Source organism: Rhagoletis pomonella, unplaced genomic scaffold (genome assembly GCF_013731165.1).
Source record: "Rhagoletis pomonella isolate Grant_MI unplaced genomic scaffold, Rhpom_1.0 Rhpom_scaffold_00002, whole genome shotgun sequence".
In the NCBI taxonomy this organism is placed as follows: Eukaryota; Metazoa; Arthropoda; class Insecta; order Diptera; family Tephritidae; genus Rhagoletis; species Rhagoletis pomonella.
This window is the reverse complement of record NW_023458556.1, coordinates 17,541,246-17,558,511: the sequence shown is the minus strand read 5'-3', so window position 1 is coordinate 17,558,511 and position 17,266 is coordinate 17,541,246. Positions and strand designations below refer to the sequence as shown.

General features: G+C 38.1%; 2 protein-coding genes across 2 annotated transcripts; both read left to right on the top strand.

The window, feature by feature from the left end:
• Positions 1-8,759: 8,759 nt before the first annotated feature.
• Positions 8,760-11,030, top strand: LOC118734477 (trypsin eta-like). Its single transcript, XM_036464196.1, has 4 exons — positions 8,760-8,772; positions 10,053-10,257; positions 10,317-10,605; positions 10,665-11,030. The coding sequence occupies exons 1-4, from the start codon at positions 8,760-8,762 to the stop codon at positions 11,028-11,030; spliced, it is 873 nt and encodes a 290-aa protein (XP_036320089.1).
• A 3,554-nt stretch (positions 11,031-14,584) lies between these two features.
• On the top strand, positions 14,585-17,266 carry LOC118734476 (trypsin eta-like). Its single transcript, XM_036464195.1, has 4 exons — positions 14,585-14,651; positions 14,719-14,920; positions 15,006-15,294; positions 16,718-17,266. The coding sequence occupies exons 1-4, from the start codon at positions 14,585-14,587 to the stop codon at positions 17,264-17,266; spliced, it is 1,107 nt and encodes a 368-aa protein (XP_036320088.1).

Sequence of the window (17,266 nt, the reverse complement as noted above, 5' to 3'; positions counted from 1 at the left end):
TTTTTTCATCGAGAATCAAATTTCAAAATAAATTTTTATTTGTAATTTTTATGCAAAATTAAAAAAAATAACAATTATTTTTGATTTTTATTTTAAAAATCCATCAAATTTTGGATCTTTATCAAAATAATCTGCAAGTAACAATTATGTTTGATTTTTATATTATATGTCTAAGATAACAGTTACCTATAAGTCATCAATAAAAATCAGTCAGTGACTTTTAATTTTTATGACTTTTACAATTCCCTCTCTATGCCAAACCCTCTCTCTCTATGTTTGTTTTTTTATCAACTGCACCATGACTTTTTTCAACCTAGCTCCACATATTCGAAACACTGTACTATGGTCTGGAACTGCTATTTGTTATTTGTTGGCCAAAAGTCATTTTTTAAATTATCGATAAATCGATAAATTTACATATTTTTTTTTTTAGTAGTCAGAGTTCTTGTAGTTCGAATTGAAATATTTCTTTCGAGTAATAAAGTTATCAAAAGAAAAGGAAGGGAAATGAATAACAAAGTTAATATTTGTGTGATTAACAAAAAAAATCTTTAGCAAAGCTTGCTACGTAAAAATTAAACTCCTTTTCAAAATGAACAATAATTTGTGTAATAATATTTATCTCACTTTAAGCGGAGCTATAAAAAATTGGCTTCATTTGGCGGTCTTCAAACATCGTGGACATTGAAACGGTTCAATTTAGAGTTTGTGGGCGAATATTTTTTAATTCAAAATGCGAAATGGCTTGATTGAAACAATAATAAGAAAATCTGATTCCATCAACCACGAAAATGGGCCGCAAACCTCTTGCTTATATTCAAAAATAGGACCGGTCCCAAAGAAGACAAGCTGCTATAACTTCAACCACTTAGACTTGGTAAAAAAAAAAAATCGTCGTACAATGATCAAAAAAATGTTACAAATAAAATGTTAATATGCCACAATAACATTGACAAATACATGCTGCGGAGTTGGCAGAAAATCAGGAAAATAATGTAGACTTAATGCTTCGTGCTACTTCCACAGCTACTACAAAAAGAGGCCAAGTGAATTTAGCTGTTACTTTGAGAACAGTTTGTAAAGATCCCATGAACGCACATAAACTCAGAAAAGTCCTTATAAATGGATCCAATGAAAAATTCCCAATTTTTTGGTGAAAAGGAAAAAAGGATAAAATTTGTTTCCCATATTGGATCCGCCATTTTGAATTTAAAAAATCTGACATCAGATTTGAAATCAGGGACCTGGAAAACCCCCCTTTATATGAGTTTTTGGTGAAAAGGAAAAAATTACAAAATTCGGTCGCCATATTGGATCCGCCATTTTGAATTTAAAAAATCTGACATCATATTCGAAATCAGCGACCTCAAAAACTCCCGAATACGAAGTTTCAAATTAAGTTGGATACTTCTCGACTTTTGACCAGCAAATGATAGTCACCAGACCATAGTGCACTGTGCGGCCTGGTATTTCGTTTCTTCAATAACTTCTTCAGCGGCGGTGCGCAGAGATCAGATGACGTCTCAACCAGCCAGAGACTGCTCGCTTGGTTTCATCTAAAACACTTTCTTTGGTTTCATTGGAATTTCGTTTTACGTTGCGTGTCGTAAACCCAGCGAACAACCGGATTTTGGGATGTACCTATGTTTATATGTACATGTAACTAGCGAACCGCGAAAGAAAGGTACTGCCCCCATCGGCTGTGAAAAACTACTCTTATATTACAGCAACTTAATTAGAGGCCCCCCTTCGAGAAATTAACGACTATGCTAGTGCGAACTTCCGTACGCTTATTGCATTTTATATATTCCTATCTCAGTAGCGATATCAATAGTAGCACTTGAATTGCTGTTGAATTGACGCGTTGCTTATTGACTAATACTCCTACCTATACACAGTTTTATTGGCCTAATAAAATTCGTTGGAAATTAGTTGGAGTTTAGACTAAAGCATGGATTTTCAAGGACTTTTCTGGTTTCTATTCTATTTCTGTGTGTCATTTCATGTGGCGCAAAATACAAGTAAGCATGTTTACGGTCAGAAAGCGAAATTTTTCTAAGATAATTATTATATTAAAAAAAAAAAAACTATAATTTTTTCATGCCATCTAAGTGCTTGGCCACTTGAGTAATCCACTTGATAATCAACACAAGAATGCGCCGAAAATAATCAATGGCACTGAGGCGAAATGGGAAGGGACGCGACATCAGGTGTCGGTACGTTTGGCCGCAAGTGATTGGTTCTTTGGCGCTGGTCACATATGCGGCGGTTCACTTATCTCACCCAGAACCGTACTCACGGCCGGTCATTGCATATGGAGGTGAGTTTAAAAGAAGACGACGAAGAAGAAGAAGAAGAAGGCGAATTATTGGATTTTCCTCGCAAAAATGCAGCCCTTGCATCCGATCAAATTTCTAAACTCAAACATCCTTTATCTAATTTTAGTGCCGGCGCAAAACGTTTTCGCAATGCCAGCGCCTACACTGTGGTAATGGGAAATTTGAATCGTTATCAGCGTGATGCAAATACTTTGATTTTTGGTGTGACTAAGATTTCTGTGCATCGCAACTTCAATGCGTCCACATACGAAGCTGACGTGGCACTGTTGCATTTGAACGCTAGCGTACCGACGGATCTCAAACGCGCCTATCCAATACCGCTAAACGATGAGCGGAATATGACTGCTGGCAGCATCTGTCAAGTGTCCGGTTGGGGTAGAACCGAAGATGTGGGAAAAGAATTGAATGAAATTGTGTATCAAATAATTACTAATTACCTCAACTCTTTCTAGGGTGGTTTTGCACCGCAATTGATGGTGGTTGATGTGGCCATTGTGAATAGAAGTCAGTGCGCTATTAATTACGGCGAATTCATAGGCGACGGCATGATTTGTGCAGGTTACATGGCTGGTGGACGCGATGCTTGTGTTGGCGATTCTGGCGGCCCATTGGCATGCGATGGCAAGCTGGTGGGTGTAGTGTCGTTTGGTGTGGGCTGTGCGCAACCCGGCTATCCTGGCGTGTATGCTGATGTGGCCAGCTACACAGAGTGGATACACAACGAAACGAGGTTAGTGGATGATGTCGAAGGTCACGGTGATGATGGTGTCTACGGTGATGCTGGTTTGGGTGATGATGGCAATGCTGGTTCTTTGCCGATTAGCTACGGTGGTGTTGTTGGGAGTAATGCTGCTGGCGCGCGGTGCATTGTAAACTTGACATTTGCTCTTTGGCTCCTATTCGTTTGGGCTTGAAAATGAGTTTTGTGTATTGAAGCTACTTAAATTAAAAAGTAAATAAATAGTAAGTTAAAAATTGCAGTTTTAAGTCGTGGATCGTTGCAAAAACTCGAAAACGGCTTGACCGATTTGAATAATTCTTCATTTTAATTTGTTTGTTATAAATTTTGGATGGTACAAAAAATAGAGAGTTATTATAATTTTGGTATCAAGCTGTTTAAGGTTTAAGAAAGCCTAGTTTGGATATTTTTGAAGAGGGTTGCCACATGTTTTAAAAATTTAAATCAATTCAATTGATAAGGTAAATGAAATTTTGCAATATGGGCGTCAAAGTAAAGTGGGAGTTTGGAAAACAGGATTTCCACCTATTTGAAAAATTTAGTTCAATTAAATTGATAAACTAAATAACATATTCTTTAAATAGGGGTATCAAAACTTAGAGCTTAAGAAACCTTAGTTTTGTAAATATTTTGGAAGAGGCCTGCCACCTGTTTAAAGAATTAAATTCAACTAAATTGATAAGCTAAATTAAATGTTGCAATACGAGTATCAAAATAACGTCGGTAATACTGAAAAACGGTCTATGTCTATTAGTACCCTTGACACTTAGATGGTCTCTTTGTCTAATAAACGAACGACAAGACTGTCTACCTTTGCCTGATGAAGATGAACGATTGCCAGAAGCGACAAGATACAGATAACAGATCAATTAAGCACCATAGCTAATAAGTGACTTAGACCGTTTTAGAGTATCACCGACGATAAAGTGGTTAAAGAAAGCTTAGCGTGAAAACTATTTTTAAAAGGGTTGCCACTTGCAATATTGCAATATGGGCGTGACCGATCTTAAAAGTTAAGACTAAAAGTCTAAAATTTGTTACCATATGCGTGAAAACGCTCAGCCAAGACGAACGCCTCCATTTCTGCCCCCACATCCTCTTCCCGCACGTACAGAGCCGCCTGGGTATGCTTGTGTTTAAGTAAGAGCTAGCTCGACGGACTATGGGGTGGTTCTTGCGACTCACTCATTCCGTACCCACCTGCACAATCGTCAGAGGCCATCACGCTCCCGCCTAGTCATTCCCCTCTCCCCACTTAACAGTCCAATGTTTCCTCTTATATGTATATGAGGTATCCAGCGTGAAAGGTGCGAAAAGGAGACCTTCCTTATCCAACTCTTCTTTACCGACCCCGAAGCTAGTCCGTGACTCACCGACTTACGGCCAGTTTCCCATTCATTGACCTCAAGTACCCCGTTGTAGTATCTATCCACCAGATCTCAGTTTTTATCACCCTAATCCCAATATAGTAAAGCTCTCCAAAGTTCATTAAACCTTCGCTGAGGAAGTTTGTTGATTATTTCAGTAGAAATATTTAAATTTTTTTAAATTGTCGAATGTCGGGGTCACCGAAAAATCTATAATGCCGATTTCTAGGTTCGACAAAAACATTTTTATTCGAAATCGCCTTGCAAAAAATACCTTAGACTCAGGATGTATGGCGAACTTTTTTTGTATATTTGTAAGGTGGTACGGTCTAATGTTCATAAGAGCCAACATCGCTCAGGCGTAAAACTATTTATGTAGTTCTACCCAAGGGAGTGATGCGTAATGACCAGTCCAGACCTCGAGCGCGAATAATAGGGGGATTCTCGCAAACCGGTAAACCGTGCAATCGGTGCACCGTGCAAGGGCTTTGCAAGACTCAGAGAATACCACTAATGTCAAACCACAATTATTTAGATAGAAACATCAATGAGGAATACCCTTTACGTACATACACACATACATACATATGCACTATTTATGTTTACAAATGTGTTGCATATTTAATGTGTATGTAAATGATTAGTGATAAAGCTTTGTTGTTGACACTTATATAAGTTGTCATTTGAATTTGTAAACAAATTGACACGGCAATAAAGATGAAATCAGATAATGATGACAATTAGTAGTAAATAAATTATCTAGTATGTATGCATGTTCATATGTATGTATGTATATGTATATAGAATTGTTGCTATTAATACACTCCTTGCTTTAATGTTTAACCGACATTCTCTATCAAATTGTCTCGAAGTTTGGCTATTATATTTTAATTGCTTGCAGATTTTCGCGAATCATAAAATATACACTATACATACATATGAATGCATGTTTTTTAATTCTACCATTTTTTACTTTAACGAGTAGGTACATTTTGGTTGTCTGAAATTAAGTATTTGGGGCATTTCGCGTCAAGCGGGCAGGGAAAAATTGTAGCTGTGTGAAATAAGAAACTGTGTGCAAATTTTTTTTCTTTATATGATGGTTACTTTTCGAGTTACCTATAAGCTTCCAAAGAATACTAAAAATTAAATTTAGGTTTTTCATATTGAAAAAACAAAATTAAACAAATTTTTAAACTTCGCGAATTGGTGAGAAAATTTGTCGCTTCTTAACTTGAGAAATCAATTTTCCAGTTTTTTTTTGTTATACCACATCGGAAGTGAAAATTTAAAAACAAAATTTGAGAAACTTGGACCAATTTTTTTTGCATTTTGGTACAGCTACAAAAAATGAAGGAATTCTAAAGCATCACCCTTCCTTTCCTTGTCCGCTTGATGAGAAATGCTCCATATACATAAATGTGTTTTAGCATTGTCGGATGCTAGTTATCTTTTGATTGCACAATAATGGCATGTAGATCGAAAAAAACGGACCTACATATAGCGCGTTTAATAATAAATTTCAAAATTTTAATTTTTGTAGGAAAACGCAATCAAAGTTGTATCAATTCAAACGGTTGGTACACCAAAAGACAAATGGAAAGACGCGCCATTTTTCGGAAGTTTTGTAATCTGTTAGGCCGAACACATTCTCCTTATCAAGTGTTTATTAATTCTGTGTTGAAATCTCCAAACACGTAAATTTGTGCGATATGTACATACCAAGTCCACGGTTTGTTGATCCTTCTTCTTCGCTCATCGAGCGTTGGCCAGAGTCAGTGCGGTAATGCGATTGTATGCTTTGAATCGCTTTCCCTAATACTGCGGATTAACGGATTAGGGTAGCTTGGCTGTTCACACCGAAGGCTTCTGATAGAAAACGCGAAATTTTGTTCCAATGTCCATTTGGGTGTAATCTGTGAAGATCGGTATTTCGTTATCGTTTCATCTTCTACTTATTCGGCGCTTCCATCGCAGCGGGGGTCTGCTTCTTCCTCTGCTACCACCAGCGGGTTCCGAGTAGAATACTTTCATAGCTGAAGCGTCGGAGTCCATAAGAACGATATCGCTAAGCCAGCCCGCTGTATTTTAATTCGCTGCTTTATGTCTAAATATATCGTTGTAAATCTCATACCAGCTCATCATTCCATCGTCTGCGGTACCCGCCGTCGCCAACGCATTAAGGTCCGTTAATCTTCCGCAAAATCTTTTTCTCGAATACGCCTAGAGCCGCCTAATCGGGCATGATGAGTGACTTATTGAGTGTGGTTTTCGTACGTCGAGAGAGGCCTTTACCAGTCCAAAGTAGCACTTGCGGGCAAGAGTGATTCTGCGTTGGTCTTCCATGCTGACATTATTATTGGTGGTAATGCTGGTTGCCAAGTAAACGAAATCCTCCACTTTCTCGAAGTTATAACTATCAACAGTGACGTGGGTTCCAAGGTGCGAATGTGCTGACTGTTCGTTTGATGACAGGAGATACTTCGTCTTGTCCTCGTTTACCACCAGACCCATTCTCTATGCTTCCTTAAATAGATGGTGAGTATCGATCCTTTTCTCGCGGATCTTTTCCCAAGATTTGACGTATTGTGAATACCTCGTCTATGGTGGGTTTGCGAGTCCTAAACCCACACAGTTGACGGCTAAGGAGGAGACCGCCCTATACATAAATGGTCTTTAGCCGCGGATTTATTATGGCGATTGTCCTTTATGATTCCGTCCGGATACGAAGATTTATAGGTTTGGAAGGATTAAATAGATCAAACTACCTTTAGGATCTGGACTACTTCATAGACTCGAATGCCTTGCCCGCTGGAAGTAGGCGTTGCTGCCTGCGCCCTCTATATTGCCACATCCATATGAAAGAGGACACGTACTATTAGATGGTTTCATGTTTTAAAACAGCTTTGTTTGTGTTAATAAAATAGGGAATTTTTTTACACTTTTTCTAGTGCCTGTAAGCAGAAATTTATAAGTGAGAAATACCGTATTTGTATTCGAGTTTTGCCGCATAGTGACTAAATAAAGAGAATCAGAGTCAAATATTTTCAGATACGTCATCTTTCATGCTGCTTATAGACATTTTTGTTACTGACGTATGTATTTTTATCAAACAGTCGTTTAATTATTATTTATAGCGGAAAGTTAATTACATATATATATATTTTTTAATGTTTCGTTAGTATGCGTATACTTCATTGATTAATTGTTGATTTGGCAGATAATTTGAAAGTGATAAACTATTGTCAGCTTCTAAGTAAATAGTAAGTACACACATACATACTTCAGTACCCTAATATTTGTACATGGAAGGAGGCAGAAAACACTTAAACGGAGGGGTTTCGTGATGTGTGGTTAGGCGCAGTTTTACAACCTATATATATATATATATTATGGTGTTCCAAAAATACACAAAAAAATCAACATATTGCAGTTTACCGGCTGCAACACCCAGAATTATAGAAAATGGAAAAGAGAAAACGCTACCGAAAAGTCTTTGATTCCATGATTAAAGAGATCTGCTTTGGCAGAAAGTTCCAAGTTATAATCCCCGATCGCGAAAATTTGGCAAATGGGCACCCTTGATCCTAGATACGTATACTGGTACACAGACGGTTCATGGATGGCGGACCAAGCAGGTGCAGGTATTTTTGCACCAAACTTTTAATTTCCATGGGCAAATGGTCCATCCATTTGTAATCCAAACTGGTAAGACACTGCTTTGACACGTTACAAATTTTGGCAGCCAAAAACACGGTAACACTGTCCTGGCTACCAGGCCATTGCGGAATCGAAGGCAATGAGGTCGCCGACGAGTTGGCGCGAGAAGGATCGTTGGTTCGCGAAGAGTGGGTACACTATAGACGCAGTTAGCACTGGGGAGCGGTGGGAAGCCATAGATAGGCCAGACTCTTTGGCTACCATTTCAACAGAAAGGACGTGACTGGTCACAACCGATTGCGATTCCACTTGCACCGAATAGGTGTGACCATAGAGCATATTCACTGTCACTGTCCGGCTTTGGCCACATAAAGATGTATCCATTTCAAAGCTTCAATGATCGGACCCTTTATTACAAAGAATTCGCAACTATTTCTTTAAGAGATACAAAATATCTTTCAGGTCGCATTCTCTCTTGTTCTGTTACTTCCGTATCTAACTAAAAACTACATCATCATTTAAATGTTAACCAATTTCAAAGTAAAAAATACGAGTCTCCTTATTTTCGATAATCTTCAGTTCTGGGGGTGTTTGGAAAATATAATTTTGGACCGTCCTACTGTGCGTTCGTACACTCAGTTACTCTTCTAAACTATGATGTTACCAGGTAAGTTGGTATTAAAAATGTGCAAAGTAGGACCATCATCGCGGGGCTCCAGCCCTCAAAATACCCCTCCTCTCTGGCGATCCGGCATTGTACGCAAACATATTAACAAAAGCATATACTCGTATTGAAATTGATTTGTGTATTAACATTGAAAGCAAAAAAGCATAAACAGCCAATATTGATATGTCAAATAAAACGCGCGATATCGGTTAAAATCTGTCGTGCCATAAACAGAAATTAATATTTTTGATTAGATTAAAATATACATACACTGGGGCTTTTCCCCGAAACCAAATAACACGTTTTTCCCGAGCCTTGAAGGCATTTCATTTTATAACTTCTTGTGGTACACACCTGAACAAGAAGGTATTGTCGAAGAGGGAAGAATAGATTTAAGTACATACTATCGCAAAATTTGGGGAATTTTCAGTTTCGAATATGTTCAGGAATTTTATAATTTTGCTTACTTTATGTACCTTAGTGCTTGTACAGTTGACATGTGAGTTTTTGTTTTTTTTTGAAAATATGTGTACACCGTGCGACAGAAACAAAAAAAATTTAAAACACGCGAAAGAATCGATATAAATACTCACGAAACTATGGGCCAAATATAGTAAAACTGCGCTTTTAGTTTTTCACTCTGACCTCAGAATGTTTTGAAAATTTAAAGATATGATTAATTAAAAAAACATTTTATAAAATCAGTGCAATGTAGAACAAAAATGTGAGTACCAAATGAGAGAGAAAATTCTGTAGAATTTAAGAACAATAAAGTTTTTTGATTTAAAAGGACGTATTGAAAATGCGCTTTCAAAAAATTTTATCTTTGTAAGTTAATAAAGTTTGCAGGATGAAATTCGATGATGAGGCCGTGCGTATATTAGTCCTCAAACAATAAAATTTCAAAAAAAAAATCAAATTTTCAAGGATATTTAAGGACAAAAATTGTAAGGGATATTTTCCATACCCATTCGTCCTTATGCACCAAAAAATTTATTTCATTATAATCCTACAAAAGTGTTTTCTTTTATATGATACCTTTATTTTTATCCTACAATGCACTGAATTTTTTAAATAATTTTTTAAAATATTTATATTTTTTAAAAATAAATGCAACATTATTTCGAGAAAAGCAAACGCTATAAGTACGCAGTCTTACTATAATTTAACCATAGTTTCGCGAATATTTTAATTTTTTGTGTGTAAAATTTACTGTCGCACGGTGATATCATCAAAAAAGAAAACTAGTGCTATTATTTAATAAATAATTTTGCAATCAGCGGCAGAACCAAGCGATCACCAAGTCTCCTATGAACACAATGGTCGCATTATCAATGGCACCTTGGCACAATTCAATGCCACGCAACATCAGGTCTCAATACGATCAAAGCGCAATGATGGTTACTTTTTTGGCACAGGTCACCTCTGTGGTGGTTCGTTGATTAGATCCGACGTAGTGCTGACGGCAGCGCATTGCTTTGTCAAGTAAGTTAAATAAGTAAAGTTATAAAAAAAAATGTGTGTTCTACCTTTCCATTGCACAGTTATGATATCAACAATGGCACGTTCCGTCCAGAAACGGATTTCATTGTGGTTATGGGCAATTTGGATCGCTACGAGCGCAACAACTATACACTTGTTTTTGAAGTGAAGGAAATCATTTTAAATATAAGCGTTTTTAATTTAACCACCTATGAGTCCGACATTGCTTTGGTGTTCCTGAATGACTCAGTACCAGCGAACTACACTAGAGCTCAGACAATTGACATAACTAATCGATCAGTGGCTACGGGCACTGTTTGTCAGGTGACTGGTTGGGGTCAAACTGAAGATGTAAGTTACCAATAACTCATTTTTCTCGCTTTATTGTAAATTTCATTATCAATTCTCAGGGTTACTTGTCCGACTATTTGATGACGGTGGATGTGCCCATCGTAGACTTCAATGTTTGTGCGAACAACATGAGTTTCGGCGCGGGCTTGATTCGTGAAGGTATGTTATGCGCTGGCTATTCGGAGGGCGAGCGGGATGCCTGCGGCGGTGATTCTGGTGGTCCACTTGTTTGTAACCGAGAATTGGCTGGCATTGTGTCGTGGGGTATTGGTTGTGCTGAACCGCTACTACCAGGCGTTTACACAAATGTTTCCTACTGGTCGAATTGGATAGAGTCACATCTTAATGGTGCACCAAGCGCCAGCCATATTTCGGGTGTTATTGTGTTTCTCACTGTATTTGGGACTTTATTTATGAATAGATAAAATTTTGTTTAAAACAAAACTGATGTGTGTATGTATATATAGACGTATTAAGATATAAGAACATTCATAAGGACCTATACTCTGAAAAGTGGTCGTAAATAACTTGCTGATCCTAAATAAGAAGCTATCGTGGAAAGCTGCCATTGGGGTTCCCTAGAGAAAGCTACACACACTCCAGCGCCTGCAGGCAACAATACCGAATTACACACTACAATCAGGCTCAGGAAAACGGGATGGCTTATAAGATCAGCGTTTAGATGCTTTGAAATGCCTAAAAGTTTCGGTTGCCTGCCTGATTACACCAATAACTTCGTCTCTAAAATGGCTACAAACTTTCCTTTAACCAATGACTGGGTGGGGGCGATGTGGCTGGAGTGAAGAAGAAAAGTACTTTTTCATGGTTGTATAGAAGCTTGTTTGAGCGGTTGCCATTAGCACTTCATCAGCATCCTGTTTAAGCAGAATTGGCTGTCATTAAAGACATACTGTTCAAGAGTGTGAAGTAAACAAGAGATGTAAGCAACTTATCTGACAGCCAAACGGCAATGTGGGCCCTGCGATCAGTGATGTTGCGCCCAAAATTGGTCATTGTAATTTGTACCCTTGTTGATCTTGTTTGGCTGATGAGTTGGCACGATATCAACGGGTAGAGAGCGGGAGGGAGCGCCACCGTTCATCTGTGACTTAATCTTGGACAGATAGGTAGCCAGGTCATCGAAAATAGGATGTGCGCAATTTCCGAGTCCTTCATGTACAGCCCCGATCCAGGCTGTCAAATGTGCGCTTACGCATCTTAAGACTAAAAATTAGATCCGATCGTTAGTATCGCAGTTGTCTCTCGAGGATGATGAGGTGGAATCATTTCAACACTTTCTACTAGGGTGTCGCAGCTTTCGTGAGCATACCCCTTGTTACACCAATCGGCTTTTTACAGGTGAAAGGCGCTGTTGTGGTTTTCTTAATACCTTCCATTGTGTTGTCATTCCAGAGTAGTCTACTGTCGAGAATTTCACTTAGATGGATACATACCTGGTATACCTGGCAGTAAGTCTATGAGTTTGTACTGTTTAGTTAAAAGGACTGGCTTAGTTTTAGCTGGGTTCACATCAAGACCTATGCGCGCTATATATTAGGACGGTGGAAAGTAAAACAGGGGTGAAACATCACCTGTTGATTCATCTGTCGTTACGGTCTTCGAAGAATGGTAGAAGCGAAATAAAGGTATATAAACAAATTTTCTCAATAACTGCGGCTCCTCGACAGCGGAAAGCAACCTTTAAGTACATTAGTGCAAATGATCGTAAATTTGTATGCAAATGAAGATCGGGATATAATTAACCTGGGTTTAATAGTTTGGAAAATTTATGGACAGGCGTGTTCGTATACTCCAGTCTAAGAAAGCAGGAGTGTTTTTACAGCCCCATTCTGCATTTGAGTCGAACCGATCTATAAACATATATCACATAAAGATACATAAATAAAGACTAGATAATATATTTAGTTGACGTCTAAACAACGATAGGGAATCCCACATATTCTTGAAGGTCGTTTTTCAGCGAACTACTCAATTACAGGGAAATGAATCCAAGACAACCATGTTGAAGTACTTAGTTTTTTAATCAAATACAGTGCCGCTCACTTTTGATCATACTATAAATATATACATATGTATATACAAATTTGTTCATATTGCTGAGAAATAATGAAATATGAAAATTTCCACGGCTACCACACTTGGGAATCGAATCGAAATGTTATCCGCTTTTAATGAAATTCGACCAAATTTTTCATCCGGTTCACGTCTCTGATAAAAAATTAGGAAATGAGGCTAGCTGCACAAATATTAAATTTGAATTTATTTATCAATGAAGAGTATTGTTAGCAAAGGGGAGTAAACCGCCGGGAGAGTCTTCGTCTTACCGTCCTTTATGCCTACTGGACACATTAGGGGAAATCGTTGACAAAATTATCTGCAAAAGACTCACGGCGATCGCAGAAGATAAAGGTTTTTTACCAGTTTGGCTTCAGAAAATCTCAGTCGTCCACAGACGTGGCTTTGAGGAATGTAGGGCCGTGGCGGAGGTGCCTCAGGGATCTGTTCCCCGACTTATATTCGCAGATGATATCACCGTGGTGGGTGTAACGAAATATATTCAGGAGACTGAGAGTAAAGTTAGTGAGACTATAAAAAGTGTAAAAGAGTGGCTATCGTCTAGAAATTTAATCCTCGCGAATCATAAAACAGAGGAATTCCAATAAGCAGCCGGAAAGCTGTAGAAACACAAACTTTTAGTGTTCGTTCAGAATCCGCTACATCTAAGCCCGCAATTACGTGTCTGTGTTTTATAATTTTTGGTCGACTTAACTTTAAGTACCACCTCGAGTGTGCTTTGAAAAAGGCTTCAAATGTTCAAGCTTACCTGCAAAAATTATGCCTAATAATGGTGGTCCTAGTCCACCATCCCCAGCGTTGAAAAATCACTTAATAGGACTCAGTTTTTACTTAACCCAGTTTTGTATTGTCCTAGAAGCATAGGAATGAGGGAAAGCGCGCAACACATAATATTCTTTTGCCCCCGCAACGTCCCAGGGCAGCGACAACTAGATTATGTGTAAACGTAAATCGAGTACTAGCAGAAGATATGTGTTCAAGTCACATGCATCCATGGCGATTTCAGACGAGATAAGCATCTAAGTAATCGTCATAAAATATCTTGTGGGCCAACCAACCCGTGATGTTAGTACCTTGAATGGCAGTTCAACGGGAAGAGTAGTTTGTGCAGGGGTCCCAAAGAAACACCCCCGAATTAATTAAGTATTGTGTTGTCATTGGTTACTAGGTCCCCAGTCTTGAATCCATCCGTAAGTTTCTTAACTTTCTGGCACAAATTTCCTGCGCTTTTTATGCCGGACAGCATTTCAAGCTATTCGCACTCACACATTTCGGTGTCTCTTTTGTATTGCGGAAAATAAATCCCTCTTCCGTTGCGGTCGTCCTCTCTGCAACAGCGCAACATTTCCTCGTCTTAACAGTTGTTCTTTCGGGCTCGCGGAAATCCGACTACTTCTTTGGTGGCGACACGTATTGAACGTGCGATGTGGTCCCACGGTTTGCATATATGTAAGTATCCACACTGGAGGCTATGTCTATCCCAACATGAGCGAATTGGCTCCACGTCTTTCGAGTTAGATATGAATTTTTTATGTTTGAACCTAGTGTACTACTATGTAGTTTTAGACATCTACTTTTTCAGGCACATTATATGAAAATAGTTTTTTTTTTTATTGAGTACCGACAACAAGTGATCGATTACGAGAGTAACTGTATATGCATATGATATCTCGAAAAGTTACGTCGCTGAGATTAGATAATCGCTCGTAAAGTTTGTGGGTTTTCTTTAAACTAATTTATTTGCATCGAATTGGCTATCATTAATTTGTTTAACATCGCGCTGTACGGACGAATGCTTTTAATCGAACGAAAAAGTTACATCGCTCCATCGAATTAGAATTGAAAAATTATCTGATAAGCAGGGCAATTGAGCTGCTGAAGGATGGCGTTTTGGCATTGGACGAGCATAGTGATTTTATTTTGCGTCACATTTGCCATACACAGCGCAGGTGCGTGAAGTGCTTCTAAATTATTGACTGCTAGTGTTTGCATAGTTACAGTTATTTTTCCATATAGCCGGCGCTTCAAGTGCTAATGGCGATAAAGAACTTGGCGGTCGCATTATCAATGGCACCTTGGCCAGCTTAGACGCCACCAAACATCAGGTGTCGATCAGAAGGCGTAGTGGCGATCAATTTTACTTTGGTGCTGGACACATTTGTGGTGGTTCATTAATTGAACCGAATGTGGTGCTATCAGCGGCGCATTGTTTTGTGAAGTGAGTGAGATTTTGAAGTGTGCAATTTGAATTGATATTAATTAGTTTTGAAAACACTTTTATTCGTTTTTCATTATTCCCTTAGTCAAGAGATCAATAATGGCTCCTATCGTCCTGCCGCTGACTTTGTCGTTGTTGCGGGTACTTTGGACCGTTTTCTGCGTACGGAAAATACGCTACACTTCGATATTGCGCGAATCGTTTTCGGCATAGATGATTTCAATGCATCCACATATGAGAATGATATTGCGGTAGTGTTTCTAAATGCCTCTGTGCCTGAGCGGCATCCTACTATAGAAACAATCGAAAGAGCTAGAACGCCGGTAGCGGCAGGTACCGTCTGTCAGGCAACCGGTTGGGGACGAACTGAAAAAGTGAGGGAGCTTTTAACTGTACATTAAATAGAATTGGGGTATTTCCTTAAACTCGTAAAGTCCTAAACGGTGTAAAACTCGTAAGTTTACGAAGCTTTTATGGGAACGCCCCCTTCGTGAAAAGGTGTAAATAGGTGCGTCAAGTAACAGTTTGACAGATCAACCAGGATTTTGTGAAACAATTTATGTTTCGTAGTATTTTCCATAACATTCCGCCATCTTGTCTCTATCACTCTTGGCTGAAATACAAAAAAAAAATGCCGAAAATTCGCAGAAAATCTAAGTCTATACAGTTGGTGGATGAAATTTATTCATGTTATTAGCTTAATATTTTTTAAATTTATTTTCATTATTTTGTCATATCTTTTAGTATAAAAATTTCGGCCCCTCGGCAACACTGAAGTTTACGAGGTCATTTGCGCATCAAATTTGCCTCGTAATTTTACCAGTTGCTCGTAAATAGAGTTCCATACAAATTTTGACAGTTTTTTTATTTACGAGCTTTTACGAGCTTAAGGGAAGACCCCTAATCAATTTACAATCCGGAGGAGTACCTATAATCATTAACATATAAACAGTTGACAATAATTATCTTTATAATGCACTTACATACGTATATACCGTTAAGTGCTTTCCATTATTTCACTTTATTGTTCTACATACATACACTGCCGGCAAAATAGTATTGGCACAGCAAATTATCCACAATATGTGCAACAATTTTTTCTCTAATATTTTCCCCCAATTTTTTATAAAAATATGATTCATTCTATAACAAAAAGCATAAAAAAATATAATTCCTAAACTTTGTACAAAACTCACGAAAATTCAATAAACTTTAATGCAAATTTTCAAATTTTTAGTAAGATTTTTTAGATTTTTTTGAGCATGCAGATTTTTAGCCCAAGTCAATTTTATTATAATAAAGTGCAACCCTTAAGTAGCTAGGAATTACCGTTGATTTTTGGCAATTTTTTTATGCAGTCTCTTCCATACAAACACATTTTTTTCGAAAATACTTTATATGGAAAAATGCAAAACACCTTCAACAAAATAATTCTCAAAAATCAATGCGATTTTTGACTAACTCCGCACTTGTATTTTTTGCTGGAATTTAATGGGCTGCAAAACTGCATACTCAAAAAAATTCTAAAAATTCTGATTAAAAGTTGAAAATTATATTTTTATTTTATTTTTTTGTAGATGGAATGAACCAAATTTTTATAAAAAATTATCAAATATTAAAAAAAAAAATGTTGCATATATTGTGAAAAATTTGCTGTGCCAATACTTTTTGCCGGCAGTGTACATATGTATGTAAAGCTTCATAAAAGCTTCCATGGCCTTTAAATTTATTTTCGTCATTCACATTTTTTACTATTTATCATAACGTGTTATTTTCTGTGTTGTTATTGCGTTTTAGGGAATTTTGGCATCTGAGTTATTGTCGGTTAATTTACCCATCATTGATTTCAACACTTGCCGAAATGAGAGTAACTTTGATGAGGGTCTCGTACGCGAGGGTATGATCTGTGCTGGTTACATGAATGGCGAACGTGATGCCTGTGACGGCGATTCGGGTGGTCCGCTGGTCTGTAATAAGCAACTGGCCGGTATTGTTTCATGGGGCATCGGCTGTGCTGAACCTCGTTTGCCTGGCGTTTACACCGATCTTGTCTACTGGGCAAACTGGATTGATAATGTAACGGAAAGCAGTGGAATTGTAAATAACGGAACGAGTACTGGTAATAGTACTAATACGGGCGGTAATAGCACGAGACCTGGTAACAGCACTGGTTCGGGTAATAGCACTGGTTCTGGTAATAGCACTGGTTCTGGTAATAGCACTGGTGGCGGTGGTAGTGGTGGTAGTGGCGGTAGTGGCGGCGGTGCTATGTCCACCTTCACTCATTCTGCTGTGATGCTAACAATGGTGGTCGCTTGGACTACAGTGATGAGTTATTTCTGTTAA

Coding starts and splice junctions, on each gene's coding strand:
- LOC118734477 (XM_036464196.1), top strand. Junction 10,258..10,316: donor GCAGCGCATTGCTTTGTCAA/GTAAGTTAAATA, acceptor TCCATTGCACAG/TTATGATATCAACAATGGCA. Junction 10,606..10,664: donor GTTGGGGTCAAACTGAAGAT/GTAAGTTACCAA, acceptor ATCAATTCTCAG/GGTTACTTGTCCGACTATTT.
- LOC118734476 (XM_036464195.1), top strand. CDS start 14,585: ATGGCGTTTTGGCATTGGACGAGCATAGTGATTTTATTTTGCGTCACA. Junction 14,921..15,005: donor GCGGCGCATTGTTTTGTGAA/GTGAGTGAGATT, acceptor TTATTCCCTTAG/TCAAGAGATCAATAATGGCT. Junction 15,295..16,717: donor GTTGGGGACGAACTGAAAAA/GTGAGGGAGCTT, acceptor ATTGCGTTTTAG/GGAATTTTGGCATCTGAGTT.